Raw genomic sequence first — 23,434 nt, 5'->3', positions numbered from 1 at the left:
TTTTACAAGGGAACCCCCCCCCCCCGGCATAAATAAATATAAATATGGGTATATTTAGGGCATCTGTGAGATTGGAGATGAGATCTCAGTTATCTAGGAATGATGTCGATGAGCTTTCCAAGAGTGCAGGCAACATCAACTCAAAGTGCTAATTCGCATCCGTCTTGGTAACTCCCAAGTTGGCTTTTCTCAGATTCAGTCCTCATGATACAGGAAACCAGGTTGGGATTGGTGGTTGCTCCGACAGATCATAGACTGCGTCTTTTTGGCTTTCTTTCTCACGAGAGAAGAATTGTCGTCCATAGTTAGGGCAAGGTAAGAGGCGATGCTGTTTCGGAGACCGTAGCTGAGGCCAGAATCTTCCAATCTGAGCATGTCTGCAATGTCATCGTCGCACTCCTTGGACCTTGGGAGAAAAGAAAAGGGGCTTAAAAACTTTCATGGTTATAGGAGAGAATATTTGTACAGGGGTGGTCTAGAGCCGAGGTGGTGCAGTGGTTAGAGTGCAGAACTGCAGCCACTTCAGCTGACTGCTAAGCTGCAGTTCGGCGGTTCAAATCTCACTGGCTCAGGGTTGACTCAGCCTTCCATCCTTCCGAGGTGGGTGAAATGAGGACCCAGACTGTGGGGGCAATACGCTGACTCTGTAAACCGCTTAGAGAGGGCTGAAAGTCCTATGAAGCGGTATATAAGTCTAACTGCTATTGCTATTGCTATTCTAAAGTTGTAGCAAGAGGTTCTCTGACCGGTTGCTGAGTGGTGGGGCCATGGCCTAGTCAGTCAGCCTCCTGCACCACAGCGGGGGCGTTTTATCCCTCCCCAGCCTCCGGGAGGACGAAAACGGCTTCCCCAGGCTCTGGAGGCCCTCTGGAGGCTGAAAACGGGCCTGTTTCCGGCCTTCCTGAATTTCCGGTATGCCCATTTTTTGCTCTCCCCGAGCCTCTGTGCACCCGCTGCACTTACCTGCATCCAAAACGGGCCGTGTGGGGACTCCTGGGAGGGGAGGGGCAGGATGGGCGAGGCCAGCCAGGAGTGGGATTTGGGGGTTCTCCGAACTGTACAGAATCAGATGAGCTGAGGTGGCGCAGTGGTTAGAGTGCAGCACTGCAGGCTACTTCAGCTGACTGCAGTTCAGCAGTTCGGCTGTTCAAATCCCACCAGGCTCAAGGTTGACTCAGCCTTCCATCCTTCCGAGGTGGGTAAAATGAGGACCCGGATTGTTGGGGGCAATACGCTGACTCTGTAAACCGCTTAGAGAGGGCTGAAAGCCCTATGAAGCGGTATATAAGTCTAACTGCTATTGCTATTGCTAATCTTAGCTAGAGGTTCTCCCGACCCCCTGCAAACCTCCAGTAGCTCATCCCTGAACTTATGTCTGGCTCCAAAGCATTGTGTAAGACCGTGTAGTAAACAAGCTTGCGTTTATTATACACAGGCAGCCCTCAACTTACAAGCATTGGTTTAGTAACCGTTCAAAGTTATGTCACTGAAGAAAGTGACTTATGACCATTTTTCATACTTATGACCATTGCAGCATGGCTAAAATTCAAATGTTTGGCAACTGACTCGTATTTATGATGGTTGCAGAGTTCTGGGACCCTTTGTGACCTTCTGATGAGCAAAGTCAATGGGGAAGCCAGATTCATTTTACAACCATGTTACTACCTTAACAGGCGCAGTGATTAACAACAGTGGCAAGAAAGGTCATTAAATGGGGGGCAAAAGTCACTTAATAACGGTCCTGCTTTTAGCGGCAGGAGTTTCGGGCCCAGCTGGGATCGTAAATCAAGGGCTACCTGTACCGAATAATTTATTTCCATTGCAAAATTGAGAATTTAGGGCTGTTCCTTCTCAGACTTTTGTTTCACTTCCAGTTTTGGAATTGACTATATCTCAAGAGTCTTATCTTAAACAAGGAGTACCTTTGCATATGATTCCACTTGAAGGTTTTGTTGCGCATCACCACGGGGGGCTCTTGAGTCCTTACTTCCTGGATGGGGGTGAGTTGGGTGAGGCAAGGAGTTGTGAGGATACAGCACAAGCCATCAGCCACCTCTGCAGATTGAAAGAAAGGCAAAATGCATGCAATCAACCTCATTTTAGGCTGTCCACTGATACATTGATGTTCCAAATGACTTTACAATACTATAAATTCCAGAAATGTATGTATGTATATATATATGTGTGTGTGTGTCTGTGTGTCTATGTGTGTGTATATATGTTGAACTAGCCCATAACCCGGCATTGCCTGGATATTTATTTATAAGTGGAAAATGCCCGGGCCAAATGTAATTTCTGTTGGATTTTCCCCCTTACCAGAGGGAGCCCCCTTGTGGAGTACTGTGAAGCCGTTACCATGGCATCTCCACTGCACTGTAAGGTAGAATCCATTTTACAGCAATACAGTAGAAGCCATTTTAAGGCACAACAGGCTGTATCTTAACAGAACACACACTATATAAATAGATAGATGGATAGATTTGGAAGCAAAACAATACAAGCTACGTCTCTTATTTAATGGGTAGATGGAGCTCCACTATATACATCTGAATATTTTAAGGAGAAGTTCTTAAAATCCAAGGCCTGGAGACTAAACCATATGAAGAACGGCTGCAGGTTTTGGGTCTAGCTAGTGTAAAGAAAAGAAGAATTAGGGGTGACATGATAGCAGCATTCCAGTATTTGAGGGGCTGCTACAAAGAAGAGGGGGGGGGGTCAACTTATTTTTCAAAGCATCAGAAGGCAGGACAAGAAACAATGGATGGAAACTAATCAAGGAGAAAAGCAACCTGAAATTAAAGAGCAACTTCCTAACAGTGAGGACAATTAACCAGTGGAACAACTTGCCTTTGGAAATGGGGCTCCATTACTGGAGGTTTTTAAGAAAAGACTGGCCAGCCACCTATCTGAACTGGTATAGAGCAGGGGTGTCAAACTCACGCCACCTCCGGTGTAGCGAAGGGGGAAAAATTGCTATACGTCACGTGATGGCAATGTCTTGTTGCCCGTTTGACATCCCTGGTATAGGGTCTCCTGTTTCAGCAGGGGATTGGACTAGAAGACCTCCAAGGTCCCTTCCAGCTCTACTTCGATTGAAGGAGTACATTTTAAACTCTTTACATTTCTTTAGAATTTCTTTCTTTATATAAGTCAAATCCAACACTGAAATAGCAGAAGGTGAATTTAAAATAAAAGCAGATGTACAGACCAACAGACTAACAGAAAGAAAGAACAACAATTCCAGGCTTTCCAATATGCTTTAGAACTGGGCATTCTTTTCTAATCGGTTTGCAGGAAAATCTCTGGACTATTTTAAAGTGCACAGTGAAATTCTCTGCAACATTGAAGATTAACAGCTATAGTTTTAGCACCTCCTCCTATGCGAAAGGATGACTTTTATTTCTTTCTTTTCCCTAATGTTATTTTATTTTAAGCACATCTGCAAATAGGAGGAAATGGTTTCCATTGAGATTTTTTTTTTAAAAAAAATAAAACACCCAAAGCTTCAAACAATTTCCAAATGATAGTTTCAGGTGCACATTTGAATCAACTCCGTTTAGGTAATGAGTTTGTGAGGGTGAGTATGGAAAAAAAAACACTAGCTGTGCAAAACAGACTGAGGCTAAAATTAGTTGCTGGTTATCATATGACTTCCACTTTCACATCCTCTATTTTAAATGCTTTTTTTTTTAAAAAAAAGCAAAATGTTTTGAGATGAGTGATGGAGAAAGAGATTAGGACATGACATCATTCCAATCCACCGAAGCAGTTTGAAATATAAGCACAGAGCCCTGAGATTTATCTATCACTGGGTGTCAAACCATGGTTTCCTGTTGTGAATGAATCTTCAGCTAGCTTGGTTTGTGAGAGAAGTGGCTTGGTTGTTGTTAGGGAAGTTGTGGTTTCACACCATTGAAAATGCATGAGATATTCACTTTAATTAGAACATAGAATTATACAGTTGGAAGGGACTTCGGAGGTCTTCTAGTCCAACCCCCTCCTCGAATGATGGCGAACGTATGGCCATGATGGCGAATGAATAGCAAGTGTGCCACAGGTGACATGCAGAGCCATTTGTTAGGACACATGAGGCATTGCCCTGTCTGCTCCAGAGTGCACATGCACGCTGCCCAGCTAACTTCGGCCTCCTTTTGAGGCCGTTTTTTGCCCTCCAGAGTCTTTTTTGAAGCCTCCGGAGTGTGAAAAAACGGTTCTACAGGCAAAGCAGAACTTCAGGAAAGGGCTTCCAGTTTGCTCATAGGACCGTTTTTTGCCCTCCAGAACATTCAGGAGACTTCGGAAGCCTTCCCTGAAGGCTCCAGAGGGCAAAAAACGACCCTATGAGCAAATCAGAAGTTTTTTGCCCTCTGGAGCCTTCAGGGAAGCCTCCTGAAGGCCCCTGAAAGCTCCAGAGGGCAAAAACTGTTCCTGAACTTCTGGTTTGCCCATAGGACCAGTTTTTTTGTGCTTTTCGTGCGAGGAGGCTTTTCTTCACCCTCTCCAGGCTCCTAGAAAGCCCCTGGAGCCTGGGGAGGGTGAAAAAAGCATGCAAAAAGTGAGGGGGGGAGGGAGTGCACACATGTGCGCTGGGTCCATGCGCATAACATTATGGGTGTGCATGACCCCCCCCCCCTGCGAGCCAAAAAAGGTTAGCCATCACTGCCCAATATAATTTCAGACAAACGATTGTCCAGTGTCTTTTTGAAAGCGATGGAGTACCCCAGAGGTGGGTTCCTACCAGTTCGCACCAGTTCGGTAGAACCGGTTCGTCAAATCTACCGAATTCCACCAGAAAGCAGGCCACACCTACAGAAGAGGTTCCAAAAATTTTTGAAACCCACCACTGACTGACACACACACACACACACACACACAGACTCACACAGAGAGAGAAAGAGAAAGAAAGGAAGAAATAAATAAAAAAAGAAAAAAGAAAGAAAAAGTGAGAGAGATATGAAAGAAAAAAAGGAAAAATGGACAGAGAGACAAAAGGAAGAGAGAGAGAGAGAGAGAGAGAGAGAGAGCACATGGCTGCCAAGCCACTCCCACCAGGTCACATGGGTGGCAAGCCACTCCCACAAAGGAGGCCACACCCACAGAGTAGGTTCTAAATTTTTTTGAAACCCACCACTGGAGTACCCGCAACGTTTGAAGACAAGCTGTTCCATTAGCTGATTCCTCTCACCGTTAGGAAATTTCTCCTAGGTTACTTCTCTCCTTGGTGAGTTTCCACCCATTGTTTCTCGTCTTGCCTTTTGGTGATTTGGGAAGTAGTTTGACCCCCCCCATCTTTGTAGGTGCCCCTCAAATATTGGAACAGTGATATCATGTTCTCCCAATCCTTCTTTTCATTAGAACAGACCTCCTCTGTTCCTATAACTGCTCTTTGTAAGTTTTAGCCTCCAGTGCGCTAATCATTCTTTTTTTTTAGTTTTATTTATACATTTTTCTTTAGTAAACACAAAAACTCAATATCTACATGAACAGTGTATTGTCTGAGCACAGTTAGCTTTGAAAAGTAATAATAGTAATAACAGTAATATTCATATCATTGATAATAATCACGTAGCAATAATAATATTTGCTTAGCCATACTAATAAGTCTTCACTTCACATAGTTAATCACTTCATTTTTCCATTGTTGTGCAAAAGCAATTCTCACTGCTGTTAACACATGTAAAATTAAATATGTATTCCCTTTATTGTACTGTTCTGGTAAAATACCCAACAGGAATATTTCTGGTTTTAAATCAACATGTTGCTTTACTATACCCCTAATCATTCTTGTGCTGTTCTCTGCACTCTTTCCAGAGGGTGTGTGTGTGTGTGTTGTGGTAACCAGAACTGGATGCAGTATACTGGATCCAGGTGTGGTCTTACTAAGGCTTTGTAAAGCGGTATTAGAATTTCACATTATCTTGATTCTATCCTCCTGTTAATGCAGCCTAGGATTGTGTTGGCTTTTTTAGTTGTTGCTGCACACAGCTGATATTTAAGTGATTGTCCACTAGGACTCCAAGATCCCACTTGCAGCTAGGATTGCGTGTGAGAAGGCTAAAACCATCATCAATAATCTCAGATGATAAGGACAATGCAGGCAAAATTGTGGCCCCTTCGTACTTTTTCTAGTATTTATTACTGTTGCTTTTAAAAAATTTTATCTACCCATAAAAAATTACCTCCAATAGACCGATTAGATCCCACAGATTAGGCCTCCTCCGAATTCCATCCGCCGGCCAATGCCGACTGGCGACTACCCGTAGGAGAGCCTTCTCTGTGGCTGCTCTGACCCTCTGGAACGAACTCCCCGTGGAGATTCGAACCCTCACCACCCTCCAGGCCTTCCGCAAAGCCCTTAAAACCTGGCTGTTCTGACAGGCCTGGGGCTAAAGAGCTTTTGCCCCCCCCCCCCTCGAATGGTATGGTTGTTTGTGTGTTTTAAATTGTGTATTGTTATGTTCGTTTTTTTATCCCCTGTCTGTACCCCCTTCCCTGACTGAATTGTGAGCCGCCCTGAGTCCCCTCCAGGGGAAAGGGAGGCATATAAATATAATAAATCCAATCCAATCCATATTGTTTTTTCTATCGATTGTTTTGTCTGTTGCTGGACAACAATGCAGAGTGGCTTTTGGAGAGATAGACGTCAGTATGAATTTGATTAACGACAAATAAATTGTTGCCATAGCACAGTCTTAATATGTGTTCAGGGAACGTAGCAGTGGAAATGCTTTTCAACTCTACAGTTTGTAAGTAATTTTCTTCCGAGGCTGTTGTAGCTTTGAACTGAGGTTAAACGAATTGTGGTAAGTCAGGGACTACGATGTACTGAAATTGCATGGCTCCATTGAAATAGCAATAGCACTTAGACTTATATACCGCTTCACATGGCTTTCACAGCCCTCTCTAAGCAGTTTACAGAGGCAGCGTCTTGCCCTCAACAATCTGAGTCCCCATTTTATCCATCTTGGAAGGATGGAAAGCGGAGTCAACCTTGAGCCTGATGAGATTTGTTGCCACTGGTAGCCGTGCGCAAATATTACACATGCACTGCCTTAAACTACAACATAGTGACATCAGACTTAAGCAATATTTTTTTTTTATATCAGTGCTAGAAGCGAGTGGGTTTTGCTTGTATATAAACAGAGAGCCAACCCCATTCCTTCCTAGCACTGATGATGTTACCTAGTTGGGTAATAAAACGTCTGCAAGGAAACAACCAAGCATCAGAGAGCACCAAGGATCCCACTTCCCCATATTGTCTAAAACATTTGTTTGTGTGCTACAAGCACATTAGACTGACTCTAGGGGGACAGCTGATTCATTTCTACATCCTAGGTATAACTGAACATTGCAGGGACAGAAAGTATAAATTCTAGCCAGGATAACTTGACATGTTGTATTTGTGATCTTGGAAAAGAAGGTGGTTGGAGCTTTCTCTTACCAGAATAGTGGTTTACGAGGTCCTCAAGACACTGAAACGTTTGCCGAGGGGAGATGTAATACCAATTGTTTGGCAAGCGGAAGATCCGGTAATGTTTCACATTCGCGTGCCGGACTGACAGCGAATAAAAACCTGGAGGGAAAGCAAAGTTGCTATAATAAGAGTCCCCATTTATACTTCAGCTGCAACAACAACAACCCACAAGCTCACAATAGATACAAACCTATGGTAAATCGCTCCAAACTTGATTGCAGAAAATACGACTTTAGAAACAGAGGGGTCAATGCCTGGAATGCACTGCATGACTCTGTGGTTTCTTCCCCAAACCCCCAAAACTTTAACCTTAAGACTGTCTACTGTCGATCTCACCCCATTCCTAAGAGGTCTTTAAGGGGCATGGATAAGTGCACCAGAGTGCCCACTGTCCCTATCCTAATATTCCTTTGTATCCCTTATATATTCCCTGGATCACTGTTCCTCAACCTTGTCAGTTTGAAGATGTGTGGACTTCAACTCCCAGAATTCCTCACCAGACTCAATCCTTCTTAACATCTGTTTCACACAGTTTCTCATTCTTGAGTGTGATGCTCATGTTTGCCCTTTCCGTCAGCTAGATATCTCTAATTGGAAAAAGAGATATCTAGGGTTACTATATTGTTTCCCTGGGTGGGGCCAGCCAGTCCTTGTAACTACCAGATCAGTGAACTAGATGTAAAATTAGCATCCGGTTCACTCGAACCGGTCCAAACCGGCTGAATCCCACCCCTAATCTCGTCCAACGAATTTGTCTATAGCGTTTATACTCTAGGGCAGTGATGGTGAACCTTTTTTGGCTCCTGTGCCAAAAGCAGGGGGAGGAACAGGGGGGTCGTGCACTGGCGTGCCACACCCATAATGCTATGTGTGTGATCCCCCTGCTTTTGCCATGACTTTTTCATTCTCCCCAGGCTCCAGAGGCTTTCTAGCTTCCCTAAAGCCTCTGGAGAGCAAAAAACAGACCTACAGGGAACTGGAGGTTCAGGAATGGTGACTTCCGGTTTGTCCATAGAGCTGATTTTCGACCTCCGGAGCCTTCAGGGACCTTCAGGAGGCTTCCCTGAAGGCTACGGAAGGTGAAAAACAGTCCTACGTGCAAACCTGAAGTCCGTTCCTGAACTGAACTGTAGGGCTAGTTTTTCGCACACTGGAGGCTTCTTTTGAGGCCATTTTGTGCCTGCTGGAGGCTGAAGCCTCCGGAGGGTGCAAAATGGCCTCAAAAGAAGGCCAAAGTCAGCTGGCCACTGCGCGCATGCACGCTAGCCAGCTGACAGGGCAAGGCCTTGCGTGCCCTGACAAATGGCTCCATGTGCCACCTGTGGCACGCATGCCATAGGTTCGCCGTCATGGCTCTAGGGCAACATTTCTCAGACTTGGCAGCTTGAAGATGTTTGGACTTTAACTCTCAGCAAGGCTGGCTGGGGAATTCTGGGAGTTGGAGTCCACCGATCTTCAAGTTGCCAAGGTGAAGAAACGCTGCTTTAGATGCTGAACTCAATTCCTTTCTACCCTAGGCAGTCTAGCCATCAATCAGGATAGCAGCCCAAGAGCATGGAGTCAATCATGCGCTTACTGGTTTGTGAGGAAATAGACCAGGGTTACCTAACCAGCTTTTGCTTACCATTTGTGGTCTCACTTTTTCTAATCATGAAAGAGCCGATTCTGTTACTTGGAAGGAGCAGGAGTTCTTCAGCTTTTTCTCTACCGATGCCTTCAAATAACCAGCTGCAGGAAAAGCAAAAGAGAAATAGGTCAGGTTTATGCAGAGGGGAAAAGAGAAGATAATTTTGCTCAGCAAAGTTCACAACAGGCTCAGGAAGTCTAAGTAAGATGTCTCATGAAATATTCTAATTTGTACACATCTGGATTTTCCCGCCGGTTGCTGATTGTAAGTTATTAGAGAGTGGAAAATGTAATTGATGGGCATATCTTATATATAAGATATAGATATAGATATAGATACACAGATACACACACACACACACACACACACACACACACACACACACACACAAACACAAATACATACACACATTAGAGAGTGGAAAATGTAATTGATGGGCATATCTTATATATAAGATATAGATATAGATATAGCTACAGAGATACACACACACACACACACACACACACACAAATACATACACACACACACTCTCATACATGGCTCTCTCTGTGTGTGTGCGTGTGTGTTCCAGCATAACTCTGGAACGCCTCGAGCAATTTCAACCAAACCTGGTACATGGATGACTTACTCTCTGGAAACAAATATTGTGGGGGTAAGACACCCCTAACACCCCTCGGGTATGTGTTCTGTTATGATACAGCCTGTTGTGCCTTAAAATGGCTTCTACTGTAATGCCATAAAATGGCTTCTACTGTACAGTGTAGTGTAGTTGCCATGGTAATGGCTTCACAGTACTCCAAAAGGAGGCTCCCTCTGGTAAGGGAGAAAATCCAACATTAGAAATTATGTTTGGTCTCGTCATTTCCCTCCCTATAAATAAATACCTGGACAATGCCAAGTTATCAGCTAGTCATATATGAGTACAGAAATGGGCATTTTCAACAGCGTGGGTACATATAGATACACATAAGGAAATTCCTTACCCGTGGTAAACTCTGGCAACACAATTTTCCGGAATATAATTTTCTTTTCCTGTAGTCAGGGAGCAAGCTTTCCACCAGACACCCTCGCTGTAAAAGTGAAAAGAGGAAGTTGCTGTCAAAGGCATGGTGAAAACAGTCGAGAATTAAAATTGGTCTCAATAATACAGAATATTTGCAGCTCCGGGTTGAACTGAGGGGTCCTTCGTGCTCTCATAGCATTACAAAGGATTTTGAAGGACATCTAATCCCAGAAGCTAGAAATAGAATATATCCTGCGATTTGATTATTTTTTTCCTGGAAAACCTATCCAGTTACCTTAAAACAGTGGTTCCCAAACCTGGCAACTTTAGGACTTGTGGACTTCAACTCCCAGAATTCTCTGCTGGCTGGAGAATTCTGGGAGTTGAACTCCACAAGTCTTAAAGTTGCCAAGTTTGGGAACCACTGCCTTAAAATGACCAAGACAGACCTATTATCTCATAGTTGTGTCTCTGTCTGTCTGTCTGTCCGTCCATCCGTCCTTCCGTGTGTGTGTGTGTTCCAGCATAACTCTGGAACGCCTCGAGCAATTTCAACCAAACTTGGTACAGAGATGACTTACTCTCTGAGAAAAAATACTGTGGGGGTAAGACACCACTAACACCCCTCAGGGTGTGTGTGTGTGTGTGTGTGTGTGTGTGTGTGTGTGTGCGCTCTAGCATAACTCTGGAACACGTGGGCCGCTGAAATGAAAATTCCAAAACCATTTGGAACGGTTGACCATAAGTTTGTATCTACTGTGAGCTCCTGTATTGTTGTAGGTGAAGCTGAAGTAGTCATTGACAGGTAGATAATTTAATGTACTACCAAGGTGGCGCAGTGGTTAAATGCAGCACTGCAGGCTACTGCTAGATCAGCAGGTCAGCGGTTCAAATCTCACCGGCTCAGGGTTGACTCAGCCTTCCATCCTTCCGAGGTGGGTAAAATGAGGACCCAGATTGTTGGGGGCAATATGCTGACTCTCTGTAAACCGCTTAGAGAGGGCTGAAAGCCCTATGAAGCGGTATATAAGTCTACTGCTATTGCTATTGCTATTGCTTATGTGGGATTGGATAGAGTGAAGTTCATGTTCAGGCTGAGATTTAAAGAAAGGTATTCACGGAAGGAACATGCTAATTTTAGCAGATTCCAAAACGGTGGGCTTTGTATGCATTAGTCTGAGTGCTTTGACCCATAACGCCATCATGGAATTTTAAGAGCAGGCACTTAAAAGTCAATGGACCCTACTTCTGTATAATTTCCTGATAGGAAACAACTATTTGCCCTGTGGGTGCCCTACTATTAAAGGGACCCACAGCTCTTAGCCCAGTGTTTCTCAACCTTGGCAACTTGAAGATGTCTGGACTTCAACTCCCAGAATTCCCCAGCCAGCGAATGCTGGCTGGGGAATTCTGGGAGTTGAAGTCCAGACATCTTCAAGTTGCCAAGGTTGAGAAACACTGTCTTAGCCTATTCTGAAAGCTTTCATGACATTTGTTTGTGTGGCCAGCAGTGTCATAACAGGAAGAGGAAAGTTCCATCCAGTCTCGGCTGCCACACTTGTCAGTTGTGAGCTCAAAGGCTTGACTGGTACACGAAAGGTACATTGCAAGGGGAAAAAAATGTTTATTTTTGGGCCTGGTTTAAAACTGTCCACCATCAACACGCCTGATCACCTGGTTTGAAAGACCTGGGTGGAGGCAAATAGCTACTTTCTTGACAATTTACACAAGGGTGACGATGGGCTGTTTTCCTTTTTGCACACACAAAAGGCGGATTCTTTCATCTTCGTGGTTTTGTTTTTTAAGGTCGAAGGAAAGAGAAGGGACATTGGTTGGAAACAATCCATATTGATTGTCATTTGTGATGGCAGGAAAGGCAAGAATTTCCTTCCGTAATTTATAGACTAAAGAATCTATATGGTTTTTCCATCAATGTATGGTTTAATTCCTTTTTTGAAAAAAAACACGTAGTGATTAAAAGGTAAAGGCTCCCCTCCCACATATGTGGCAGTTGTTCCTGAATCTAGGGTGCGGTGCACACCTCCATTTCAAAGCCAAAGAGCCAGCGCTGTCTGTAGACGTTTCCGTGGTCATGTGGCCAGCATGACTAAATGCCGAAGGCACACAGAATGCTGTTACCTTCCCACCAAAGGTGGTGCCTATTTTTCTACTTACATTTTTCACATGCTTTCGAACTGCTAGGTTGGCAGAAGCTGGGACATGTAACGGGAGCTCACTCACATTACTCGACGCTAGGGATTCAAACCACCAAATTGCTGACCTTTCTGATCGACAAGCTCAGCATCCCTACCCACCCAGTGCTAATATTCTGTTTTCATCCATTCTTCTTGCTTTCAAGTGTCTTCTTCAGCTGGCTTCTGTAGCCCATACAGTTAATCTTAGAATTAGAACCACAATTGGGCTGGAATTTTAGTTGTAAGACATGGCAGTAAATTGAGGCACCCGCATGATCAGACTGGATTTTATGACCATTTTTTACAATGGTTGTTAAATGAACCATGCAGTCGTAAGTCTGAACCCGCTATTCTGAATGAGCATTATTATTATTTTTTTTGCTGTAAACTGGCAAAAAACGTTGCGGGTCATAGTCACGTGATTGTGAGATGCTCTAATCAGTTGAGAATAGTTGCCTAATTTGTCCATTTTGTCAACAATCACTTAGAACTTAGAATAACTTTATTGTCGCTTTAAATGTACATCAATCGACATACATTAAAATGAAATTTTCATTGCATGCAACTTTCAAAGGGTCATCACCTCCAATACACATTGCATAAACACGACAAAACAAACTAACCAATAAATAAAATAAGTCAGGGATAAAGTATGGAAATACTTTACGAAACACCTATCAAAATGTGTGGGAAATTATGCTGCTGTAATTCTTGAGTTCAAAAAAAAACAGCCATTCAAATTATTAGTTAAGCAAAGAACAAAAGTGGAGTAAAATTTGCCTTTAACAATACTATTAACCAATTTCATTCTATTTATTTTGCACAATGACAATAAAGTCTATACTATATTATTAAAATGATATGGAAGGATGGTAAAATTGAATCTACAAAATTCTTGACCTTTATTGCAATTGAGGGGGGGGGAGGACTTTTCCCACCTCTTTTTGGTGGGGATGGATGGAAGAAAACCTTAAACAGTTAGAAATCTGTTTCTCCAAAGATAACATCTGCTCTAAATATATATATATAACATTAACACAACGTAGCCAAACCATATAAGAAAAATACAAATGAAAACACAACTTTTATAATCCCAAAGGTGCTTTTCCAAGAGGAAGTGGGACTTTCTGGTTTTTCTTTGAAGATGCCAGCTTCTTATCCAAGAAGCTTCTTCAGATCATCCAGGAAGATTCTGATTTGATTTGATTATATTTATATGCTGCCCTTTTCCCCCCCGAAGGGGACTCATTCTTGGAGGAGAAGTGAAATATTTTCAAAGAAAAACCAAGAAAACCCTGTTGCCTCTTGAAAAAGCACCTTTGGGACAACCATGACCTAGATGACTGAGAATCTCCATAGCCACAACTTTTATAACACAAAAAAAATTTGCATACTTACTCTGATAGCACACGCAGTTTTTCCCCAACTTGAAATATAGGCTGGCTTACATCCGGCGTGGGGTAATCATAGAGGACAGCGAGAAAATCACTTCTCTGGCCTGCAGAATCAATCAATCAGTCAGTCAGTTAATACAATGTAAGGTATAGTTGCTCGAGTCTGATTAACATGCTCTACAAAACAAAAGTTTAAAGTCCCTGAAGTGCCAGGTGTTAGAGGAGACATCTAGTCAATGTTTGTGAATTGTGATGGCCACCCAGATGCATTCAAGGACCTCACAAGGATTGGCGGGAATTGTCCTCTTGTTATTGTGCAATTAGCATTCATTCCGTTAATTTGTGTCCTTGTTTCATTGCAACTACTTAGCAGTTATATATTAGTAGAATAGTAAATGTGATTAAGTCACTGTCAACTCTCCCACGTTGTCATAGTAGAAAGGAGTTTAACTTATTCCTAATCTTAAGCATAGGCTATCTGGAATTTCTTAGTCCCATATTTGTTTTGTGTATAGTCAATCCACTTTTTCCAGTCTCGTTTATATCTCTCATTTGAGTGGTCTTTAAGATATGCTGATATTTTAGCCATCTCGGCTAAGTTTGTAACTTTCAATGTCCATTCTTGGATTGTAGGCACGTCTTCCTTCTTCCAATATTGCGCCACCAACAGTCTTGCTGCCGTTATTAGGTGCAGAACCAAATTGGTCTCTACCGCTGTAAAGTCAGTACATATACCTAGTAAAAATAGCTGAGGAGTGAATTTTATCCTTCTTTAAACTGCTTAAAGTTTGGGTAACAGCAAGAAGCTGAGTTCAACGTAGAGATCTTATTGACTTTCTTTCTTTTTTCTTTAATCTCCTTTGTCATAGTAGAAAGGAGAGGGAGTATATTCCACGCATACTGCCGGCTGAAGTCAGAACTTCAGGTTACTGCAGCTGGCTTGAAAGGGGTGCATCTTACAGGGGAATGTGATCGTGACCAGACTGAGGGGAGGGAAGGAAGAGGGGTAAAATTCAGAAGAAAAATCAAATAAAGCACAGACTTGACTGCGAATAGATATTGCCTAAAGAAGTGCCTAATAAATTACTGATTTTGTATTAAAAAAACTTGACTTGGTAATTATGAATTAATTAAGGCATCGTTAGGAAATTTGATAGTCGCACTAAAAGAGATTGCGTTTATAGAGAATGTTGTGTTAACCTGTACGATTACAATCACAAGATAGCAAACTGATTTTATTATACTGCTTAAACAGCATATTGTGGTCTTGCTAAGGGTGTAAGATTAAATTTAGATTTAACAACAGTGCCACGGGAAATCGAAAAGTAGAAGAAGCCAGGAAACTATATAAGAAAAGAAAACCATATCAGAAAACTATATAAGAAGGCAGAAAAATCAAGATCATCTTCTTCTTTTTTAAAAAAAGATTTTTATTAACAAACATGTAAAATACACACCACAAAAATTAGACGTGCACCACATTTATACAATACAGTGTGAACAGGAACTTCCTGTTTTTTATATTAGCAATCATCAATCGATATCGCTCACCTTATATTATTTCCCCTTCTATTGTATTTCATTTAGATTTCACCATTCTTAACCCTCTTATTTTACTCATAACTATTATTTTGAGTGTTATATTCTTTCATTGATTTTTGTTTCTTTCCTCCATCCACCTATACCATTTATCCCATATCTGGTAGAATTCTGATTCTTCCTTTCCCTGGATTTCTTTAGTTAGTTCATCCATTTCGGCATCCAGTCCATAATCTTTCTTATTATTTCATCTTCATTTGGGGTTAATTTGTTTTTCCATTTCTGGGCAAAGGCAATCCTTGCCGCTGTAAAGTATATGTAGTATTAAATACTGGATTTCTTTTTTGTATTTCACTGACATAATTCCTAATAAAAAAAGATCATCTTCTCTTTCAGGGAAAGTGTTAAGTCAAGATCCTCTGGTCTGATAAAAGAAAGAAAGAAAGAAAGAAAGAAAGAAAGAAAGAAAGAAAGAAAGAAAGAAGGACAGAAGGAAGGAAGGAAGAAAGGAAGGAAGAAAGAAAGAAAGAAAGAAAGAAAGAAAGAAAAAAGGAAGGAAGGAAGGAAGGAAGGAAGGAAGGAAGGAAGGAAGGAAGGAAAAAAGGAAGGAAATACTTAAAAACTTCTAGTGTTGGAGCATTTACAACTTCTGGAGGCAATTTGTCCCACTGATTAATTGTTCTGTCCGGAAATTTCTCCCCAGTTCTAAGTTGCTTCTCTCCTGGATTAGTTTCCATATAAATAACAGTTGTTGGAATTGGGTTTGTCTAGTTTAATGTAAAGAAGGATCAGGAGTGACATGATAGCAGTGATAGCTGCCAGAAAGAAGAGGGGGTCAACTTATTCTCCAAAGCATCTAAACTGAAGGCAGGACAAGAAGCAATGGGTGGAAACTAATCAAGGAGAGAAGCAACTTGGAAATAAGGAGAAATGTCTTGATAGAACAATTAATCTGTGGAACAACTTGCCTCCAGAAGTTGTAAATGCTCCAACACTGGATGTTTTTCAGAAGAGATTGGATAACCATTTGTCTGAAATGGTACAGGGCCTTCTGCTTAAGCAAGCTTTGGACTAGAAGACCTCCAAGGGCCCTTCCAGCTCTGTTATTCTGTCACCAGAAGTAGAGCCACTCTATTTCCCAATTATATGTTTCCATTTGGCAACGGAGGGGTGCAAGATTTCATAAATGTGCACACTTCCTCCTCCACTACTACCAAAGTAACTGTGGGCTTCTCCTCTTCAGCTGCAAGATAATAGGTGGAAAACTCATGCAACTACTTATGAGAGGCAGTGGCAATGTTAAGCTTCTTTTGGTTGTGGACTTGGTGGTATAGGGCTTCCTGCCTAAGCAGGGGGTTGGACTAGAAGCCCTCAAAGGGCCCTTCCAACTCTGTTATTCTATGATGAACTCTATGATGAATATTCCGTAGAATATTTTAGTCTGGGAGAGGGGCCTTCCCACAGTGCTGCATGGTGGAAAAAAAAAAGAGTTGGCATTGACATTTTAATCAAGAAAAATGTCATGCACGAAGAATCAGGGCCACAGGTTAAGTTCTAGTTAAATTGATTTATTGCTGAAGCTTGTACACAAAAATCTAGTTACTAATGGCCAGCACTAAATTGATTCTACATAAGAGTCTGTGGAATTCAAGAGGGTTTCAACCAGTGGTGGGTTTCAAATTTTTTTAGAACCTCTTCTGTAGGTGTCACCTGCTTTGTGGGAGTGGCTTGCTGGCCATGTGACCGGGTGGAAGTGGCTTGCCAGCCATGTGACTGGATTGGTGTGGCCAACTTGTAAAATGTGGTGAAACTCACTTAACTCTTGCTTAGCAGCCAAAATGTTGGCTCAGAAACTCTGGCATTTGAAGCACGCAAGTCTTAAAGCTGTCAAGTTACAAGACCCTTGCACCTCTAACCCTTTAGAAAAAAAAAACCCCAGGGGTGTTCAAACTTGACAGCTTTAAGACTTGTGGACTTCAACTCCCAGAATTCCTCCTCTCACTCTTCATCTTGATGATGTGTGGACGGGCGGGAAGAGGGAGCTGGAACCGGTTCTAAATCTAAATGGCACTGTAGATTTGTGGAACCTCTTCTATAGAAGAGGTTAGAACTGGCAGGAACCCACCCCTGGTTTTGACTTGGATCACTTATGGGAACACAACGACTCCAGGCTAATTCCTCTTTTGACTCCATCCTTAGGCTCTTTCGGTCCCTTTGCTACAAAAAATAAGCTATGGTCATTAAGTCTGTGAATGAATTAAAACTTGCGGAGAAAGAGAGCACTATTTTCCCTCGCTGTTGTACAAGTAGAATCTTATAAATCAATCCATAACTTAAATAGCTACAACAGGTTGCTAGATGGATTGCGTGTTTATGGAGATGTTAGAAGAAAGACAGGAAGGAAAGTATCAATCTGACCTTACATAGTTAAATAGCCAAGAAAAGCTAAATACAAACTGATAATGATCATCTCATTAGAATTTTTTTTAAAAAAGATCTTTGTTCCTTTGACTGAAGACATGTTTTAAAAGAACAATCTGTAATAGTCTTATCAAGAATCAACAGACTTCAGAGTTGACTTTTTTTTTTTTTAAAAAGGCTTTAATTTTAGAACATGAAATGATGGACAGATAAACAGCTGCAGTCAAAGTCGATGTAGTTTTAATAGTGGAAAATTAGCGAGGAGGGGAAAGTAAGTAAGCCCCATAATTCATTCCAAGAAATGTTCAACTACTTCATGTAAATTGAAAGAGTTATTTGCTGAAAACTGCATTTTTGTTCATTTTAAGTGCAATTTAAAAATCGAATACCAAATCCTTAGTTTAGGGGGAACTTGTGCATAAATATATGCAGTACAGTAGTCCTCAACTTACAACAATTCATTTAGTGGCTGTTCAAAGTTACAATAGTGCTGAAAAAAAAAGACTTATGACCACGCTTCACACTTATGACCATGTTTCACACTTACAACCATTACAGTGACATCCCCACGATCACGTGATTTACATTCGGATGCTTGACAGCCGACTCACATTTATGACGGTTGCAATGTCCTGGAGTTATGTGATCTCCTTTTGCGACCTCTTGACAAACTAAGTGAATGGTGGAAACAGATTCACTTAACAACCGTGTTGCTAATTTAAGAACTGCTGTGATTCACCTAACAAATGTGGTCAGAAAAATCATAAAATGGAGCAAAACTCAATTTCTCACTTAGCAACAGAAATTCTGGGCTCAATTGTGGTCATAAGTTGAGAACTGCGTGTAGTAGAAATTGCACAAGTTTATAATATTTGAAAACTTCTTTCAAATATGCTTACTTATAGAATAGAATAAATGAGCTGAAAGGGACCTTAGAGGTCTTCTAGTCCAGCCCTCTGCTCAAGCAGGAGAATCTGTAGTATTTCAGATAAGTGACTGTCTAGTCCAGTGTTTCTCAACCTTGGCAACTTGAAGATGTCTGGACTTCAACTCCCAGAATTCCCCAGCCAGCATTCGCTGGCTGGGGAATTCTGGGAGTTGAAGTCCAGACATCTTCAAGTTGCCAAGGTTGAGAAACACTGGTCTAGTCTCTTCTTAGAAACATCCAGTGATGGAGCTCCCATTTAAGGAAAAATAACACAAAGAGATATGAATGTTCATCAAGATTAAAAGTACGGGAAAGAACAAAGTTAAATTGCGTCGTCTTTTAGCCTGTTCATCATTTTTGACTCCTCACAGTTTGAGTCAAAAAATAAAAAACAGCCTTCTAAAACAGCATCCTCTTATTCATTAACCTTTCCATTCATTCATTTTGACACTCTTCCCTTCCATTCAGCTAAAGGCTTAACATAACCAGCCATACTTTCGGTGAAAGAAAGCAATAAAATGCAACTAAATGGAAGTATACAAATGGTGCGGTTGAACAAAATTTGAATTCTAGTAAGAGAATTGAAACCAAAGGGGAGCATCTAACATTCAAGGGAGTCCTTGAATTTATGGCCACAATTCAGCCACAAATTTTTTGTTGCTGAGGCAGTCGCAAAATGAGTTCTTCAACCTTTCTTGCCCCAGTTATTAAGTAAATCGCTGTTAAATTAGAAACATGTTTGTTAAGTGAATCTGGCTTCCTGTCAGGCGTGCCTCCTTCAATATCCAAGAAAGAAAAACCTCAACTCCATTTGAATAGAGATAAAGTACTTTTACGAGATATGCATTGAAAGCAATGAAAAGGAAAGCAAGATCTGAGCCAAAAAGGCGCAAACAAGTACATATCAAATGATTGCCGAGCACCCTCCCTCCAGTTACCCCAGCCCAGAGTCCAATCTGCAACTCCCTAAGGTATCACGTGGGGTACATTTTCAAAAGAGAGACCGCCTGCTGCCAATTACCTCCCAAAGACCCATTAGATCACACAGGGTTGGCCTCCTCCGGGTTCCGTCTACCAGCCAATGCCATCTGGCTACTACCCGGGGGAGGGCCTTCTCTGTGGCAGCTCTGGTCCTCTGGAACGAACTCCCCGCAGGGATTCGGACCCTCACCTCTCTCCAGGCCTCAAAATCTGGCTTTGCCGGCAGGCCTGGGATTGATGAGTTCCCCTCCCCTCTCGACTTGTATGGTTGTGCGATTCTTGGTTATTTTAATTACTTGCATTTTGTTCTATGTTCCCCTTTTCCCCCTTTTGAGTTGTTCGCCGCCCTGAGTCCCTCCCGGAGAAGGGCGGCATACAAATAATAAAATTCAATTCAATTCAATTCCAAAAAGGCCTCATCAGGTTGGTATGCGAGATGGTTGGCCTTGACCAAGTCTAAACATCAGCCTTCAGCATGCGCAGAAGAGGGTGAGAACAGAACTCCCTTCTACCTAACTCCTCCAGTACCATATCATTCCCCTTATGCAATACTATGCCCCCACCCTCCCCGTTTCTATGGCAGCCGATAGCAAGCAAGCGAAGCAGAGGCTGACACTTCCCCATGGACTTCGCTTGTCAGAAGGCCGCAAAAGGGGATTACGTGACCCCAGGCCACTGCAACGGTCATAAACACAAATCAGGTGGCAAAGCATCCAAATTTTGATCACGAGACCGCGGGGTCATAAGTGTGAAAAACGGTCATAAGTCATTTTTTTCGGTGTCATTGTAACGTCACACAGTCACTCAACAAATGGTTATAAGGCAAGGCCTACCTATGCTTGGGGTAAACTGGTGGGTTCTGGTGGGCCAGAGATGTAGAGAGAAATCCTATCAGAAGCGAGGTTGGCTGTAGGTTGAAAGGTAAGCCTTTGCAATTGGGGAATATGGCATGCAACCAGTTCAAACTGGAAGAACATAAGAGAGCTTTGGTGCTTTCTCCTTCTTCCCCAATTTTTTTAAAAAAGGAAGCCATTTCTCAGAAGAACCCTCACCCGAGCAAGGGAACATCAAACATAGGCCTATTTGGTAGAAAAGGAGAACTACACAGAAGGGAATTGTGCAGAATTAAAACAACAGCTTTCTGATTCAACTACCTATCACCCAAAATGTGGAGACTTTAGAAAGAGTGCAGAGAAGAGCAACAAAGAGGATTAGGGGACTGGAGGCTGAAACATATGAAGAACGGTTCCAGGAACTGAATATGTCTAGTTCAATGAAAAGAAGGACCAGGGGAGACATGATAGCAGTGTTCCAATATCTCAGGGGTTGCCACAAAGAAGAGGGAGTCAAACTATTCTCCAAGGCACCTGAGGGTAGGACAAGAAGCAATGGGTGGAAACTAAACAAGGAGAGAAGCAACTTAGAACTAAGGAGAAATTTCCTGACAGTGGGAACAATTAATCAGTGGAATCACTTGCCTCCGGAAGTTGTGAATGCTCCATCCAACTCTGGAAGTTTTTAAGAAGAGATTGGATAACCATTTGTCTGAAATGGTATAGGACTTTCTGCCTAGGCAGGGAGTTGGACTAGAAGACTTCCAAAGTCCTTCCAACTCTATAAGCAAAAATGCATTATTTTAGCAATTTCCATGAAGGGAATAACATGCCCTCATATTGATAGAAGCCAGTCACAAATAATCACATGAACCTGGAACACTGCAACTGTCATAAATACATACCAAGCACCTACATTCTGATTACATGATGGCAGGATGGAAACTAATCAAGGAGAGAAGCAACTTAGAACTGAGGAGAAATTTCCTGACAGTGAGAACAATTAATTAGTGGAACAATTTTCCTCCAGAAGTTGTGAATGCTCCAACACTGGAAGTCTTTAAGAAGATGTTGGATAGCCATTTGTCTGAAGTGGTGTAGGGTTTCCTGCCTAGGCAGGGGGTTGGACTAGAAGACCTTCAAGGTCCCTTCCAACTCTGCTATTGTATTATTATAAAGCAGTATTTCATTTGAGACTAGCCGATAACCCGGCGTTGCCTAGGTATTTATTTAAAATTCTAAATTCAAAAGTCTGAAATACCAGCTGAAGGGGACCCTGGGGCAAAGGCCAATATTCGGCCACTGGGACCCCAACATTTGGTGGGCTACCAAGCATCGATGCCAACTATGATGTCATGGGACATTGTAGAGTAGTTGTCTGCAGGAATATGTTTCTAGTTATCATTCCATTTCTGTGCTTTTTCTTCCTTTCCTATGTCCTCCTGAATCATAGTTTTTTAAAAAAAGATCACCTACCTGATTGCCAAGGTGTATTCTTCACTTCAGGTGTCGTTTTCAGTATTTTGATAGCGTTCCCCATTGTTTTTCTGTTCCTTCCAAGTGATTTCCCCCACCGCAGAACTAGGGAAAACAAACATGAAAAGTTCAATCACATCAGATTTTTTTTAAAGGTAGTTTTTTTCCCAAACTTGGCATATGAAGAAGGTATTTATTATTTTGTAGGATAGATAGAAAGCTTGATGAGAACTTGTGGTCCAATATTTATCTACAGGGGGTTGGACTAGAAGACCTCCAAGGTCCCTTCCAACTCTGTTATTCTATTCCATACATATATACACGCACTGGAGTGTTTTAAGTTTACAAAACAATTGTAATCTTTCTTTCTTCTGTTCAATCACGTCCAGTTGTAGGAGGCTGTCCCCAGTTTTCTTGGCAATGATTTTCAGAAATCATTTGCAATTGCTTTCTTCTTAGGACTAAGGGAGAGTGACGCCCAGCTAACTTTGTGTCCAATGTGAAAATAAAACCAAAGTTCCCCCTTTTCTAGCCTGGTGTCTTAATCAGTACATCAACTGGCTCTCAACTGTGATATTACAACAATCTGAATAATGATGAACGCATTCTCCATATGCCAACTTTTGTAAACATTCTATTTTGAACAAGACCCTTCTAACTTCTCAGGACCACGAGACCCCCTGTAAAATACACCCAGAAGAGATATCCGTTGAGGGATACCTGACAAAATTCAATGTCTATGCTCTATTTTCCCAGTCTGAAGGAGATGAAATATTGGTCTTGATACAGGAAGAATTCTGATGAAACGATAGAGGGGGAAATCGAAATAAGAGCAGGTGGAAATCAACCATTGAAGGAATAGATGAGATCACCTTTGCTGTTTTTTTAGCCAGGACTTGATAAGTATTTATTGGCGTTGTGCACTAAGCAAGGAATTGAATCTTATCATCCAAATGGCCTTCTTCCAACTCTAGGATCTCTGAGAAATCCATGAAATAGATCAAGGGCCTAGAATCCTGCAGGAGTTTTTAACCCAAATTAAACCTGCTTCTCCAGTTCCAGATATTTAAAAATCGTAAAGAGGTCCCAAGAACAACTGTATTTCTAAATAAGCTTGTTTAGTTTGTCTTCTTCAACTCTTCTTTTATTTATTTTTATTTTCTTTTATTTATTTTCTTTCATTTGCCAAACATGTACAAGATAACAGGTGTAAGTATAAACATGGACATGAAGAAAGGAAATGAGTACAAATAAATGGGGACAGTAGGACAGGGATGGTAGCCACGCTGGTGCGCTTAAGCACACCCTTATCCTTATGCTTATGCTACAGCTTATGCTCTTTCCATTTAATATTTCTTTTAAAACTCTGTGCAGGGTTAATCCAAATTACGTTGTGGTACAGAAAAAAAAAGTAAGGTTTAATATTGACCTCCTTTTCTTGGGGAAATAGGAGGGGGAATAAAAGAGAAAAATAAAATCTCTAAAAGTCAAGGCTGTGAAATGAAATTGTCCTCATCTAAAGTCTGTTGGTCTGTGATCCTGGATGGATACCGGCCTTGC

At 41.9% G+C, this 23,434-nt stretch overlaps 2 protein-coding genes across 2 annotated transcripts in view; one reads left to right on the top strand and one right to left on the bottom strand.

Moving 5' to 3' along the window:
- The window catches only part of TG (thyroglobulin), a 141,566-nt gene that overhangs the window by 91,317 nt on the left and 26,815 nt on the right, over nucleotides 1-23,434 (top strand). The gene's annotated exons all lie outside the window — the stretch shown is intronic.
- Nucleotides 26-21,977, bottom strand: SLA (Src like adaptor). Its single transcript, XM_087703844.1, has 7 exons — nucleotides 21,875-21,977; nucleotides 13,701-13,800; nucleotides 10,088-10,174; nucleotides 9,099-9,202; nucleotides 7,442-7,573; nucleotides 1,923-2,055; nucleotides 26-406 (listed from the first exon to the last, which is right to left on the bottom strand). Exons 1-7 carry the CDS (start codon nucleotides 21,936-21,938, stop codon nucleotides 196-198), a joined length of 831 nt encoding a protein of 276 aa, XP_087559970.1. The 5' UTR covers nucleotides 21,939-21,977; the 3' UTR covers nucleotides 26-195.

The sequence above is a fragment of the Thamnophis sirtalis genome, unplaced genomic scaffold (genome assembly GCF_051295495.1).
Source record: "Thamnophis sirtalis isolate CommonGarterSnake01/CBP01778 unplaced genomic scaffold, rThaSir2_p1.2 scaffold_2, whole genome shotgun sequence".
NCBI lineage: Eukaryota > Metazoa > Chordata > Lepidosauria > Squamata > Natricidae > Thamnophis > Thamnophis sirtalis.
This window is presented reverse-complemented; position numbering and strand designations above follow the sequence as displayed.